The sequence below is a fragment of the Cottoperca gobio genome, chromosome 19 (genome assembly GCF_900634415.1).
Source record: "Cottoperca gobio chromosome 19, fCotGob3.1, whole genome shotgun sequence".
Lineage (NCBI taxonomy): Eukaryota > Metazoa > Chordata > Actinopteri > Perciformes > Bovichtidae > Cottoperca > Cottoperca gobio.
Window position 1 is genome coordinate 9533746 of NC_041373.1, and position 15154 is coordinate 9548899.

At 42.1% G+C, this 15154-nt stretch overlaps 2 protein-coding genes across 10 annotated transcripts in view; one reads left to right on the top strand and one right to left on the bottom strand.

Annotated features, from left to right (window-relative positions):
* camk2g1 (calcium/calmodulin-dependent protein kinase (CaM kinase) II gamma 1) overlaps positions 1–3409 on the bottom strand; it is a 36398-nt gene extending 32989 nt beyond the window's left edge. For 5 of the 9 annotated variants that reach the window (XM_029456114.1, XM_029456112.1, XM_029456113.1 and 2 more), the window contains exons 1-2: positions 3184–3408; positions 1262–1356 (exon numbers count right to left, since the gene is read on the bottom strand). In XM_029456114.1, the coding sequence (XP_029311974.1) occupies positions 1262–1356; positions 3184–3248 (160 nt within the window). In that variant the 5' untranslated portion in view covers positions 3249–3408. Of the gene's footprint in view, positions 1–1261; positions 1357–3183 lie in introns of all 9 variants that reach the window. The other 4 variants (XM_029456110.1, XM_029456107.1, XM_029456108.1 and 1 more) reach the window with 1 other exon arrangement.
* A 4959-nt stretch (positions 3410–8368) lies between these two features.
* Positions 8369–15141, top strand: LOC115024237 (NLR family CARD domain-containing protein 3-like). The gene is made up of 10 exons (XM_029455633.1): positions 8369–8764; positions 8884–8986; positions 9244–9378; positions 9450–9512; positions 9613–11398; positions 12199–12360; positions 12467–12640; positions 12769–12936; positions 13530–13576; positions 13672–15141. Exons 2-10 carry the CDS (start codon positions 8941–8943, stop codon positions 14181–14183), a joined length of 3093 nt encoding a protein of 1030 aa, XP_029311493.1. The 5' UTR covers positions 8369–8764; positions 8884–8940; the 3' UTR covers positions 14184–15141.
* The last annotated feature ends 13 nt before the right edge of the window (positions 15142–15154 follow it).

The following is a 15154-nucleotide window of genomic DNA, read 5'->3' on the forward strand; positions in this document are numbered from 1 at the left end:
TGTGGACACTTGATGGCAGGGATAGAACAATAAGGGTATTACAACACGATCACAGATGCCTCACAATACAGACATCCTCGATTAGTGTTACTCCCTGCTCTCTCTCTGTCTCTCCTTCACACACACACACACACACACACACAAATGCCATCAGACACAGACAACAGGGCAAACAGGGAGGCGCCTATAGAATCCGTGGGGTCTTAGTGGTTGATGAGATACATTTAGCATAAGTGGATTAGCCTCAATACAAACCAATCCCCCTTTCCAGAAAGACAAGAGTATGGCAATGAGTGAGAAAGGTTAGCAGAGAAAGATATGCACAGAGGTAATGAGAGAGAGTGCAAGAAAGGAGAACAAAGGAAGCCAGGTGTGCGTGAATGTCAGGAAGGAGTGCAGGCCTAATGTGTCAGATACAAAAAAGGAGAAAGCAATTAAGTATCTCAGTCTGAAGCCAGGGGAGGCTCTGACACACTGACACAAGCTCACGTCATCATTACAACATGGCACGCCACACCAGGCATGTGCACGTGGGTGTGGATCTATTGCAGGCATGCACAACCAACGCAACAGATAAAATTCAGGAGCGGACTGTGGAGCTACGTGAATAGACCAACAATTAACAAGATATCAGACTACAAACATCTTTCATGTCCTGCCAGTTCTTATTGTTTTATTTCAGTCCCATCCGTGTGCCCTTTCCACAAAGAGCGTCTTAGAAAATTTGGATCAATTCATTGTACAGCGGTTGTCCAATGATACCACAGAGGAGCGATTGAGAGTTATTCAATACAGTGTTTATAAAGAGGGTCATTAAACCATCAAGATGTTGCTGATAAGAACTCCCCACAGACACAATGATTGAATAAAAGATTTCCTCTGCCATTGGAATTATTGGACTCTTGTTTATGTGAATACTTTCCAATAAGGCTGGGCGATATGACGATATAATAGATTCAGTGAGATGAAGGATGTGAACCAGGAGTGAGTAGTTATTCCCATCAGTATCTAAGCTATATCTAATCTGCATGATGCAATGCATCGATAGGATGAAGATCTTTGATTTGCCAAATTCCCTGGATTAAGCACAAACATTTCCGCTTGGGGTTTTATCTCTGAAGTGTTTCACCATATCATTTATCAATAATGATAGCCATCACAATGTAAAAATTATATATAGCTTGACTTTATAATATATACATCACAAAGAAAGCAAACAGCAACATAAGAGTGTGTGTGAGTGTACATGGTGTTACCATACCTCTTGCAGACAGCTTCTTAGTGTTGATGATTTTTGCAGCATATTCCTGTCCTGATGACTTCTTTACACACCTACGCACCACTGAAAAAGCTCCCCTAAGAAAGAACAACCAAAAATCAGTTCCATTTCACATGCTCTCTCTTTCCCACACAAACACAGTATACAGTTATGACTATAACAGCCTCAGTGAGTGCTGATATCAACTCAGGTCTTGGATTATAAATGAATGGCAAAGTACTTTTGCTTATCTTTGATAGGCACACAATACAATGCAACCTACAGCTCCAACTGAAATTCAATTTGCAACAGCCAGCACAAAGAATGAGCTGCATCCCACACAACAATGGGCAATATTTAATACATTCACAAGGTAACAACGTTCAGTTATAAATCTGCTCAAGCAGAAAAGGAAGTGCACAATAAAACAAATCCTTCTCTGAGGAGTTTTATATTGACCTAGATGGATGCTCCATATTTTTCACCTACAAGCTGCTATAGTGATCTTTGATTTTGAGAATCACAGAACAAGTAATTATGCATGATTTTCATAGCGCACATATCACAGCCTGCACTACCTGCAGTATCTGGCCCTACGCAGTTTTCTTGAAAGAGGAAGGCTGCTTTGTACTACTCTGGATGATACATGGAGGATTGCTGCTACTTTCTGCTGCACTCTGCTACTTGTTTCAATTATTTAAAAGTAAATTAGAGGTGACAGAAGTACAAGTCACTGCCTTGACGTTAATAACATATGACGGAGCAAAATGCATTACCAAACGGGTGCAGAAACATAAGCTGAGGCCAGTGGTCAGTCTGCAGAAGAATCAGGAGCAGTAGATCCACTATGTGTAGGTGTGTATATGTGTGCCAGTGCAGTGGCTGTGCAATCAGTGCCATCGATTACTGTCAATTATTAGGCAGAGAGTGGAAATGGCAGCTGGAAATTAAGGCTGGTGTATCTTTATAAGGCTAGTGTCGCCTTGCTGCCGCTGGTTTGGGTACATCAGGAGAAGAAAAAAAAAAGCCTTCGCCTGCCAAGAACAACAGATGCTGCTGATGCTGTTGCTGATGAAACAGAGGAGGTAGTGGCCCGATTTTCTTGCCGTCATCAAAATACCGAGAAAACACGTCACTGTCTCTTACACAGTAAACGCCAAATTGCTGTTATAACATTGCGTTTATTGATAACATGACGATCGGGCCAGCTGGCGTGCGGAGCGTTTGGGCATTACAATGCAAACATAACGCAGCGCAGCCTGGGCCGAATAACTTCCTCATTAAGTGATTCAGGGGAACGTAACGTTACTCAACACGGTAACACAAATCATCTGCAGCTGCTCGAGAGAAAAAACTGATCGGCCTAGTTAGCTAGCGACCACAGCCTCTGGTCTGTCGAGCCAGCACCGAGCTGTCAGACCCGTGGGCCGGTGAAATGTCACAGGGCTACGTCTCCGGCGTCTCTCGGGGCCCCGCTGACGGGTCCAGCAGACCAGAAAATACCGGCTAGCAAACACGGAAGGGCCAACAGCTGTTAATGCACCAACCTCTGTACGATGAATTCATCACCATTAGCGACAAAAAGACGCAACGCCAATGGGCTAACTCGGCTAGTTTATCAATATCAGCATGGTAGCGCGTTGGCTACTGAACGTTATGCGCTGTTCTCCGTTACTGCAGGAGCAGCTAGCTAGCCGATAGCAACGGTTACTTAGCCTGACTGCACCACGACAATAACAGCCTCCATTTAACACATACTGATAAATTATTAAAGCACTCAAACATGACTAATATGTAAGATATTTTGGCTAGCTATCGCCTGTTAGCTGGCTGACCAGAAATAATGTGAGGCGAGGTTGCGGGGGTGGGGGACAAAACGACAAGACAAACACGATGCACACAGTAACGTTACGACTGCTGCTTACTTCCCGAGCTCCTCGTACAGCTGGTACTCGTCGGTAAACCGGGTGCAAGTAACGGTGGTTGCCATGGTTGGAACCTTGAGTGGGGAGCCCGAGCCTTGGGGTACGACGGCGGCTGGCTCTCGTACAGGGTCCGGGAGGAGGGTAGCCTAGCCTCCAACACTGGAGTATCTTTCTGACAGGCAGGCAAGGCTGAAGAGGATAGAGGCGAGCAGAGACGGAAAGGGAGGGGCTGGGGAGAGGAGGAGGAGGAGGAGGAGTGAAGATGGTGTGTGCGTGTGTGCGTGTAGTAAAGGGGAGGAATCCTCGCGAGAATAGGCTCGTGCAGCATGAGACTAAGGCCTCTAGTTCAGTGAAGTCACTGAAAATGTGGGGAGATGTTGCTAAATTCTTTGCGTCATTTACACAAAATATATGTAGGGGACATAATTTGGGAAAATTATTGTTCAAAGGTAAATAATCCCGCGATGGTGCATATGACTGGCTGAGAAAAAAAAAATCATCTTTGACATCCAGCCAGCTGTCTCTTCTTATATCTTCAAAGTATTGCAGGGAATATAACGGCAGCATTTTACTGCACTGGTTGGGATACACCCAACCCTGGGTCACACCTCACTGCAGCAGAGAGGCAAACGATGACACACACACGCACACACATACACACACACGCACGCACAGGCACACACACACACACACACACACACACACACACACACACACACACATTGCATAAGTACATGCACATACAGACACACACTCCAGGGATCAATATTGATTAATGCAGGTCTTGCTCTCAACACAGCAGGCATTTCTGAACCACTGATTATTCCTTTGCGTTCGTGTATGTGCATAAGAGAGATACGGATGGGTAGAGGGAATAGTGTGACTGCTGTATCAGGTTTCCACCGACGAACATGCACCTATGTTTTTTCCACAGTGTGTGAGGGCTGTTAGCTTGGCGGTGCTAAAAGATTGTGTCACACAGATCCAGAGTGCCTCACTAAATGTTTAATGTGGCATGAGTGGGAGGCCATCAGAGGACAGGCGGGTGGGGCTGGAGGGAGCCATAGAGCTTGAGAGTCCCTGTGTGTGTGATTGTATGTGTGTGTGGCTGCCTGCTCAGCATTCTGGCTCAGAGGTGGGACAGTGAACAGAGCATAGACACTGTCAGAAAGAAAGAGAGAGAGAGAGCAAAATGGTGATTTCACTTGAAAATCTTTGTGTGGTTGTCAGCGTGGGAACACAAAGCTGAGAAAAGTTCAAATATTATGAGGCCACATCTGCAAGTGCAGCCTGCTGAATCCACGATGAAGAGCAGGAAAAGGAGGGCAGTGTGTGTATGTGTGTGTGTTATGTGGAAGACAAATGAGCACTGCAACGTAGGCTACTAGCCCTCTCCTGCCCTCCTTTTCCTACGTGCTAACCCTGCTGCCTCTCCTCCTCTTCCTCCACCTCCTCAGCCTCCACACAAGTTATATAATGCTGAACTCCTCAGCCTTTGTTATCTCACACCAACCACACACTTCGCCTTGCCCGCTTGATGAGAGACAGAGGAGCAGAGGAGGGAAGAGGAGTGAGAGCACGGGAGGCCGAGAGAAAGTTGGATGGCTTCAGCAGAAATTGACACTCAGTGAGGGAAAGAAAGAAAGTCTGTGTGCCATTTTCAATATTGTAGTATTATTACAGTTAGAGCAGCGTCATTCTCATATTCACTTGACACAAATGTGTGTTACTCCAGCTCCAATGACTCAAGACCACCAGCTGACTCTGACGCTGACTTTGCCGTGACATGAGAAAAAAGTCCAGCCCTTTTGTGTCCATTTCTCTCTTGATTTTGCAGTGGGAAGGGAGTGGGAAATTAACATTTTAGATTTAATAATCAGTCTTGATGTTGTTGATGAGATTCAATGTGATGCAATCTTAAGGAAGTCAGATGAGAGTTAGCTGACAGGTAACAGTATAAGGGGATTTTAATTAGGAAGGGCTAAGGTGACTGACTGATTGAATCTCTCTTGTCATGAGGTCAGCATTGTTTAACTGATGATATACAAGGCATGACACACTGATTGGGTTTTCTCTCCCTGCTCCCCTTGCAGGATTTATGCTTTGGTGCCGTGCCGTCTTGGAGCTAAAACAATCCTGTGGTATGATCTGCAGAGCCAATATATCACAGTTCTGTTTGTAGGAGACTCCCATGGCTAACCGAAGCTCTGTTTGTATCCAGAATAGACTAATTGTGCGATCAGAGCCTCAGTAGCTGCGATACATTTAGGCATGACTTTTCCTTTTGTTGTGATTAATGAGGGTGAATATGCCATCTGTTACATCACCACAACTGAGAAAGTGGATGGGGCCAAGAGCTGAGTCATGACACTCCTGTTCTGCACTGCTTTGGATAAATAATCTGACTGCGGGGAAGTGAATGAGTAACGCTCGCTCCTCCTTCAGTAGATGCTGTCGTGATGACCAGGAGCAATACGCTACTGACCTCCAACTGCTCAGTTGTCGCCGGTCGTAGTCGTTCTGGACAGCACCCAGTGTGTGTGCCTGTCCAGGTGAAAAGCAGCGTGTTGCTGATGAAATGCCAGTGTGCTCAGTCAGCTCTGCCAGGGTAAATAAATAAAGGTGCGTTTTTGGACATCACAGCAAAAATCAGAGGTGACATTTACTCAGCCCCTATTCTTGATGATCATAGAGTTTATTCTTTCAAAGTTTGGAGTCTCTTTTTTTACTATGAGAAACCTCATCATTCAGGGGCACTGTTAGAAAACTTCTTTCTCATGCATGTATATAGGTCTACTGAAAATGATACATCAGCTATAAACATATTATTCCAAATGAACCCAAACCGCCACCTTAAATCTGCCTTTCAAAATTAAAAATGAGAACAATTTAAACAGCCTACATACATTCCACTATTTTTTAAAAACCCTATATTAAAAATGGAGAAAAAAAATCAAATCTGTGCAAAACAGACACAGTTTAGACAGTTTAGGATATATGAACAGGATGAAGGATTACAGCAAACTGTTTAATGTACTTTTGGGCACGTGAGCTTTGTTTTTAGACAGAATACAAAATAAAGTTTGAAGCTATCCTTTAAACTTGGGCAGTTGCAAGATCGTGGACAGAGGCAGGGGGAAGCCTCCATCATCGTAAATAGTAGGCTACAGTATATGAATTCTTCTTTTTGTTCACCTTTACTTAATATTGCTATGATCATAATTATGATTTGACTAGTAACGTAATGTAAGCTCTCTCCACTAGAGGTCAATCAAGTGCAGCGCGGAGCAAAATCAACTGAAAAGTGAAAATACTTAATTATTGTTTGTATGACACCTGCACTAAGGAGCAAAGAGTAACAACTCTTAATAGCTTAATATTTGTGAAAATATTGGATTCGGACCAAAGAACAAGAGTAACCAGCTAATCATGTAAAAAAAAGAATGAGATTTTTTCAAATTGAACATGATCAGCAGTAGCTAACATTAGTTTAAGTAACCGTGTTAGCCTTTACTGTATATAGCCTATTGTTGTGGTACTAGCTCTGTTGCTTTGCATTTGTACTTTTCTTGCTTGGTTCAGCTCACCTGCTTGAAGATAAACTACAGATAACTGAGAGAAGGGAACACAGGAAATTGCAGTTAAGTTTCCGCATTCAAGACCACCGAAGAACCGAGACGACAAAGTTTGCTTCCTTGTGGTAAGAGACCAGTTATTAAGCCTGGAGACAACACATTTATACATATATATAAACACATATATATGTAAAAAAATGTATTGAGCCACACCTTTACAGAAGGTAAAATATGTGATACTTTGAAGCTTTTTTCAAAAGGACATTATGATCTATTAATACATGCTTAACCTTAATGACATGGATTTCATAATGTTTTGTGTTTTTATTTAAATTAGTCCTATCGGACACAATCATATGATTACGAATGAAAACGGTGAACTTATCCTTTATTGTCACATGCAGAATTTGCTGTATGATCTTATTTACTAGAGATTATGTAGAAACATATGTTTCTTTTTCTTTTTTTTCTTTTTGGAGGGCAAAAAGTGTAATTAGCCCAAACAAATATTGGCATCATTATCTGCCTTAGAAACTCGTATCAGTCAAAGCATGCATTGTACATGGAGGCAGTGAAATAGCACAACTTGGACTTTGCCTCCACCATCTGTTCAACAGGCAAAGCTGCAGCATTTAGAAACTGGAACTGTAAAAACTGCAACTTTGATCCTATGGAGAAAGTTGTTCACTACACTGGGGCTTTACATGACTGATCCCACATTAATGAGAAATGATTTGCACTGTTTCATTATGTGGAGAAATTATATATGATGGTTGAACATGAATATTAAATGCTCAGTGAAGCTCTGACTCTTTGTTGGGATGGGTGTTTGGATCTGTGTGTACTCCAAATCAAACCAGCTCTATAGATGTTTAAAGGGGTTTGTAAAGATATTTAATTTTGTGCCATAAATGAATTCTAACCTCTTGTTTTTTTGTCTTTCACAGTCAGTTCATAACTCTAGAGAAGTTTGCCGATTGATAGTTTGACCTCCTGTGAACCTGCTGAAAGTTCAAAATGATCCGTGTTGATGAAATCTTGCTGCTAATGCCGATTGTGGATGAGCCATATCTGCCGATCCTACCAATCGTTTATTCAAGTTTCTCGCCAAAAATATATTATTTGAACACATCATGGTAAAATTGACCTTTGTCGAATACTATTTTTCACTGAATAGAGTTTGAACGCATCATAATGCAACTGTTAGCTCCCTCATTTATGAAGCAGGCCTGCTGGCCAGCGGCTGTTTGCTGATGTAGATGTTTAAGGTTGTGCCGATTTTAACTACTTTATATTCTTTTGGCTAGTTTATTCTACAGCAATGCATCACATTCTATAAGATCATCATGTTTGTGGAGTTGCTCTCCTGTAAGAACTACATATTTAAAAAAAGTCAACTTTTCATGAAAAACAGCGCTTTGTCTACTTTGTGACATTGCATTTTTAAGCAAATTGTCTTTTGAAATGATTAAGTTATCTTAAGAAAGAGGAGAATAAGGAATCAAAAACAAAAAATCACCAAATCTAGAGGTGCAAAGTTTTAACTAGAGACGAAGGGTACGAAGAATTGAAATTTAAAAAAGTACCTAAAGCTGTCAGAAAAAAACGTAGTGGAATAGAAGTATAAAGTTGCAAAGCATGGAAATACCCAAGTAAAGTACGAGTACCTCAAATTTGTTCTTAAGTGCAGTGCTTGACAAAAATGTATTTAGCTACGTTCCACCACTGGAAATACTGCAAAACTTGTTAACGTTGTTTAACAAGATCAATGTTGCTTCATTTTGTAGTAAATGAAACTGTTTTGAGAGCTGCGGTTTATTTGAGAAGCCTGTAAATGTAAATGTAGTCATGATAGACTGTGCAGACTAGAAACAGTGGCTTCCTGTTTTCTGTACAATCACCAAAAGAGGAAGTAAGAGACAGTTCATGTACGAATACCCCTCTGCTTATGAGCAGCCGCTGTCAGCGTGTGAATCAGATGGCAATCACAGTTGTTATTGAAGCAGGTAAGCATTTACTTCAACTATATCTGGATAAGAGCGTCTGCTAAATGACCTGTAATGTAATATAATATCAGCCCTGACTGAACAAAGTCATTCTGTAATTTAAATAATGTTGTTGTTAGCGCCTTGAGACAGATGTGATGTAGGCTCGCGATTACAAGGGAGCTGATGAGAAAAACATGGAGGAAAAGAGCGTTGCTGATAAAACAGACGAGGTTTCTCGAGGTAAGGATGTCAAATAAAGAATAGGAAGTTCCTAGGCAATGAATTGGACTCAGTATCAAAGCATCAAGTTTGCTAAGGAAGACTTAAGTTTCAAAACTGTAAATATAAGATTTGGCTGAGAAACAGTGCACACATTGATATACCAAAAATAACACCAGACGGGTTAAAATCTAGCTTTAGTCCAGTGAACATTCACTACACTGTATTTTTGTAACAAACTGCTGAAATTGAGTTTTGTGCTTTCCCTCTTTTTGTAGTTTCCTCTTTCCAGGCTGTGGTTCATCATTTCCAACCCAGCTACAGCGCTCAGAGTGGAGGCAATGTGGTTGCTCCCTCCATCATTGGTTGTAGCTTTAGCAACCTAAACATCAGTATCATCTCAACGGGCCAAGGTAGATATATAAGACATGGATGTAGCTGAAACCGGGGTTTAGGCTTGGCTGATCTTTTTCTTCTTTTGCAGGTTCATCAAAAGAAGCATTGAACAATGAAACTGCAGAAAACTGTGGTACCCCGCAGCCCCAAAGTGAGTAGCACTGCATTTAGGAATTTTACATATATAGTATACACATTTCTAAAAAATATGAAAAACCCTAAATAAGCCTTGAATGCATTTTCTCCTTCAGACAATAAGATCGTAGAATGTCAGGAGAAACTAAAAGATACTCTGAAGAGGAAGTTCAGCCACCTGCTAGAGGGCATGACGACTGAAGCAAACAGGATACCTCTCAATAAGATCTACACAGAGCTCTACATCACCGAGGCAGGAAGTGGTGAAGTCAATAAGGAGCATGAGGTGAGACAGATTGAGACGGCATCCAGGAAACATGTGGAGCAGGAGAAATCAATCCACTGCAATCACCTCTTTGTTCCTCTACTGGTGCGAGACCACCACGTAAGAACTGTGATCACAAGGGGAATCGCCGGCATTGGAAAAACCGTATCTACCAATAAATTTTCACTAGACTGGGCTGATGGGGAAGCAAACACCAACCTGTCATTTGTATTTCCTCTCTATTTCCGAGAGCTGAATTCGATGAGAAAGCAAACCTTCAGTCTAGTGGAGCTTCTCAGTGTCCTTTACCCCGAAACTAAAGGCACAGGAATCTTTACGCACGGTAATAACAAAATGCTCTTCATCCTGGACGGTCTGGACGAGAGCCGCCTGTCTTTGGACTTCCACAAAAGTGAAATAGTGTCTGATGCGAAGCAGACGACCACGATTGCAGTGCTTCTGATCAACCTCATTAGGGGAAGACTGCTTCCTATGGCTCTGGTTTGGATAACATCTCGCCCGGTAGCCTGCAGTCAGATCCCTCTGGAGTACGTTGATCTAGTGACAGAGGTGCGAGGGTTCAACAACACCCAGAAAGACGAGTACTTCAGGAGGAAGATTGGTGACAAGAGCGCAGCAAACAGGGTGATCAAGCATGTGAAATCCTGCAGGAGTCTTCACATCATGTGCCACATACCAGTCTTCTGCTGGATGGCGGCGAGTGTTCTTGAGAAGAAGTTGCAGACGACAGACAGTGAAGACATGCCGAAGACCCTCACTCAAATGTACATACACTTCTTGTCCATGTACGTGGAGAGCATGGAGAAGCGGCTACCTGGAAGAGAGCCAAATGTTGAATGCATGAGAGCTAACCTCATCTCACTGGGGAAACTGGCCTTCAAAGAGCTTGAGAGGGGCCACTTGATCTTCTATGAGAGCGACCTCATCCAGAACGGTATTAAAGTCACGCAGGCGTCCATGTTCTCAGGAGTCTACACGCAGATCTTCAATGAGGAGCGGACACTGTGCAAGGAGAAAATGTTCTGCTTCGTGCATCTGAGCGTCCAGGAATTCTTTGCTGCGTTGTTTGTCTACCTCACGTTCCACAACGACAACATCAACAGCTTGGTGAAGAAGTCCTCCGCTTCTAGATTTCTCCCGTTCAGAGATTCATCAGAGGTCATCCTCTACAAAGAAGCGGTAGAAAAGGCTTTGCGGTGTGAAGAGGGACATTTTGACATCTTTCTGCGCTTCCTTTTAGGCCTCTCTCTGGAATCCAATCAGACTCTGTTGAAGCATGTAATGACCTCCAACAGATCAAAAGCAAGTACCAAAACGGAGATCATTAAACACATAAAGGAGAGGATCAGGGGAAGTCCGTCCGCAGACAGATGCCTCAATCTTTTTCACTGTCTGAATGAGCTGAATGACCACTCTCTCGTGGAGGAGATTCAGGGCTACCTCCGCTCGGGCAATCTCAACAAAGCCAAACTTTCACCTGCCCAGTGGGCCACTCTTGTCTTTGTATTACTGACATCAGAAAAAGAGCTGAGTGTGTTTGAACTGAGCAACTTCACCAGGTCAGAGGAAGGTCTTCTGAGGCTGCTGCCTGTCATGAAAACAGCCCGAGTGGCAAAGTAAGTGATTTCTAAATGCAGACAGCAAGCTATAATGGTCTTTTTTTGCAATTGAAGTTAAAGATAGTACATTTTAGTGCTCAGATTATTTTTGGCTTGAAGAGAAAGCGACCTTTAGAAAACTTTAGAAAAGTAATTTAACACTAAATAAGCCCTGACTGTGTGGTCAGGTGTGGTCCGTCGTGCTTGAGACCACTTGCAGAGCATCACTAACAGGTTACAAAATGATTCTACTTGGCAGTATAAGATGTTTTAAATGTGCAACTTGCTATAATCAATGTTTGTATTGACAATTAATCAAATGATTGAGTAATGCAAAAGGTGTCACTAGCAAACCTTCAGAACATAATCCCATGACTCTGCAGTTGCCCTCAGCTTTACGAAGCGTTTTTTAGTTTTTCCCTGATGATGATGATGATGATGATGATGATGATGTGGTAATTGCAGGTGTTTTTGGATCTCACTTCCCAGATAGTGCGCTTGTAATTTGTACTGGGAATGATTTCATCAGTGGGCAATAGATAGTGACCTAAGAGACATATTTAAATAATGTTCGAGATTATTACTTTAAGCGTTTACGTCCAATATGAATAACTTTTTCTTATTCCAAATTATTATAGTGGTAATAAAAAAAAGTTTTTCATTATGTTAGGTGGCGTGTCACATTGCAGTGTGGACAGTTTGTGTTTGCATGAGGCTCCAGCTACTTAGCTCATATTCCAAGCAGGCGTGGTTTATATGCAGTGTGTCTAATCTTTATGACATTACTTCTCTTTCTCATTCCGTCTTTCCTCCTGCAGTCTAAATGCATGTAATCTCACTGCGGCCAGCTGTGACATCCTGGCGAATAGCATCAACTCATCCCAAATTAGAGAGCTGGACCTGGGCAACAATAACCTGACAGATGAAGGAATGATACGGCTCTCTGATGTATTGAAGAACAGCAAACTGGAGACATTCAGGTTCTAAACCCAACACGTGCCCCCCAAGTCAAATAAAGATGATTTTATTTAGTTCAAAGCAAGTGTTTTTAAAAATATATATTTTTTGTGTTTTGTGTTTGTTTAGACTGAAGAGCTGCAACTTAACAGCACACAGCTCCGATGCCCTGGTCTCTGTCATCAGCTCAGCCTCCAGCCAGCTGAAAGCCCTGGACCTCTCTGACAATGACTTCATGGACGTCGGAGTCAAAAAGCTCTCTAGTGGACTGGGGAGTCCTCACTGTAAACTGGAGATACTCATGTGAGTGCCCTGAGTGAAATCACACGCCAGATGAATTATTTAACATCAGATTACAGCACAGACACAGAGTCGTTACTGTCGTTGTTATGGAGATCAGTTGGATGAAATGTCTTTGTGTCTATTTGAAGTTTGTCCTTATGCAGAGTGACAGAGGAAGGCTGCACTTTTCTGGCATCTGCTTTGAACTCGTCCCGTCTGAGAGAACTCGACCTGAGCTACAACCACCCAGGAAACTCGGGCCTGCAGCTGCTGTCTGCGCTGCAGGACGACCCACACTGCAGCCTGCAGGAACTCAGGTAGTGTTGCTTGAGCCCAAATGTTAACTATCCGGAAAAATGTAGCTTATCACAGATATATTCATATTGATACAGGACACCACAGTATTGAAATACCAAAGATATATGTATTTGAGATAATTAAACTTACTCCTGATCACCGACGAGAATATTTGTACAACTTTAAAATGTCGTATATATATATATATATATATATATATATATATATATATATATATATATATATAACGCAGTATATTTTTATTTTTACCAAACTAAGGAAATTCTAATTCTGTCTCTTGGACAAACGAAGTCTCCAAGATTAAAAATGTTTTTCAGCATTAAAGGGGAACTCTACTGAATATACACGTTTTTTCGCACGATATAAAATATGTATAAAGCCTTTTGTGGCTCCAGAGGTGCCTGCAAGTAGTCGGATAAATAAGTTTGATGCTGAAGGCAGTCGAGCTGCATTATGGGTAATGTAGGCGCTTCTGATCCTTTAAAAAAAAAAAAAAAAAAGGTCCACCGTGACTCCAATAACGTAAAGAAAGTGAAATGTTGAATCTGTGGACTACTTTTCAAAGCATATTAATTATACTGTTATGTTTTAGTGTGGAACAATGTGGTGAATCCAGGGTTCAGCCAGGCCCAAAGAAATGTGAGTAACCAGCACTTCTCTGTTTTCTTTTAAACTCATAAAACAGCATTGCGTAACCGATTACACTGACTCACATTCTTGATCCGTTTCATTAGACACCAAGAAACTCACCCTGGACCCAAACACAGCACACAGAGACCTTTCTCTGTCTGAAGGAAACAGGAAAGCTACACGTTGGACCAAGCAGCCATATCCTGATCACCCAGAAAGGTTTGATTTCTGGAATCAGGTGTTGTGCAAGGAGGGGCTGACTGGGCGCTGCTACTGGGAGACCGAATGGAGGGGGAGAGCTTTCATAGGAGTAGCCTACAGAAGGATGTGCAGGAAGGGGGAAGGTCACGACAGCTGGTTAGGCAAAAATGACTCTTCTTGGGGACTAAACTGCACCAAAGATGGCTACCAGACCTGGCACGCAGGCGTGAAGACTGCTTTAACCATCCCACCCCGCTCCAATAAAGTAGGAGTCTACCTGGACTGGTCAGCGGGGACACTGGCTTTCTTCTGTGGTGCACTGACCCTCCTCCACACCTTCCACACCACCTTTACTGAGCCTGTGTACCCAGGGTTTCGGCTTGGCTGGGTGGACTCCACAGTGTACTTGTGCTGAATATTACTTTGACATAGTGACACGTCTTTCTCCCTGCTCTTGAGCCTTAAACTTAAATTACATTTGTGGTTAATCCAGATAACAAAATAACAAGTTTCAACCTCTAGTTGTATCCATAGACTGTAAATAAGAAGCGGACGTAGTCAGCGTGATGTCGCCACTTGGCAGGCATGACCTTTAGGTGTGCATGAGTTTTGCACTTTGATGTCTAATGTACTAGAAGGGGAGTCAACGTTCTCATGGACTTCATTGTGTATTTATTTTTACCTTAAGCAATATTGTCGGGTTTACTTGTTACCTGCCTGTTTGGTGTAGTTGTTATGACTAATGCTGCGTACATCTGGTTCACTTGACTGAACATTAGCCAGGTCTGATGAATCAGTGGCAATTGATACTGGATTTTGAAACCAATACTGATATCAGAGTTATAAATATCTGATATCGTCCGCTATTCATTTCTCTTTACATAAACTCGTAGATCCTTTAAATTTGCTGGCGGTGTGGTTCTAGACATGACATTGTCGGTCCACCGCTTTGATCCAGACAAATAATCTCTTTGATGACATTTGGATGAATCCTACGGACTTTAATGAGTCCTGAATTATGCTTCAGTGCCACGTGAGGTTAACATTTGTGGTTTTGAGTGAAATCGAGTACAGACATTCATGTTCCTCCTCGTCATGAATTGTAATAACTTCGATGATCCCTAAACCATGAACAAAATTCCATCACCTCCTTTGTATTTGTGTGGAAGCACAAATACAGAACATATTCCTCCATACTTTATAAAACCAAATCTATCTGCATGGCTAGATATTAATAAATAAATAAAATGTTTTGTTCTAGAAAGCACTTGTAAAGCAATATGAATGTATTTTGATGACAAGCAAAATATGTCCATATAAATATATATATTTTGTAATAAAGCTTTTCGTCAGTGAAGACACAAGAACCACGAGAAGGTTGAAGCA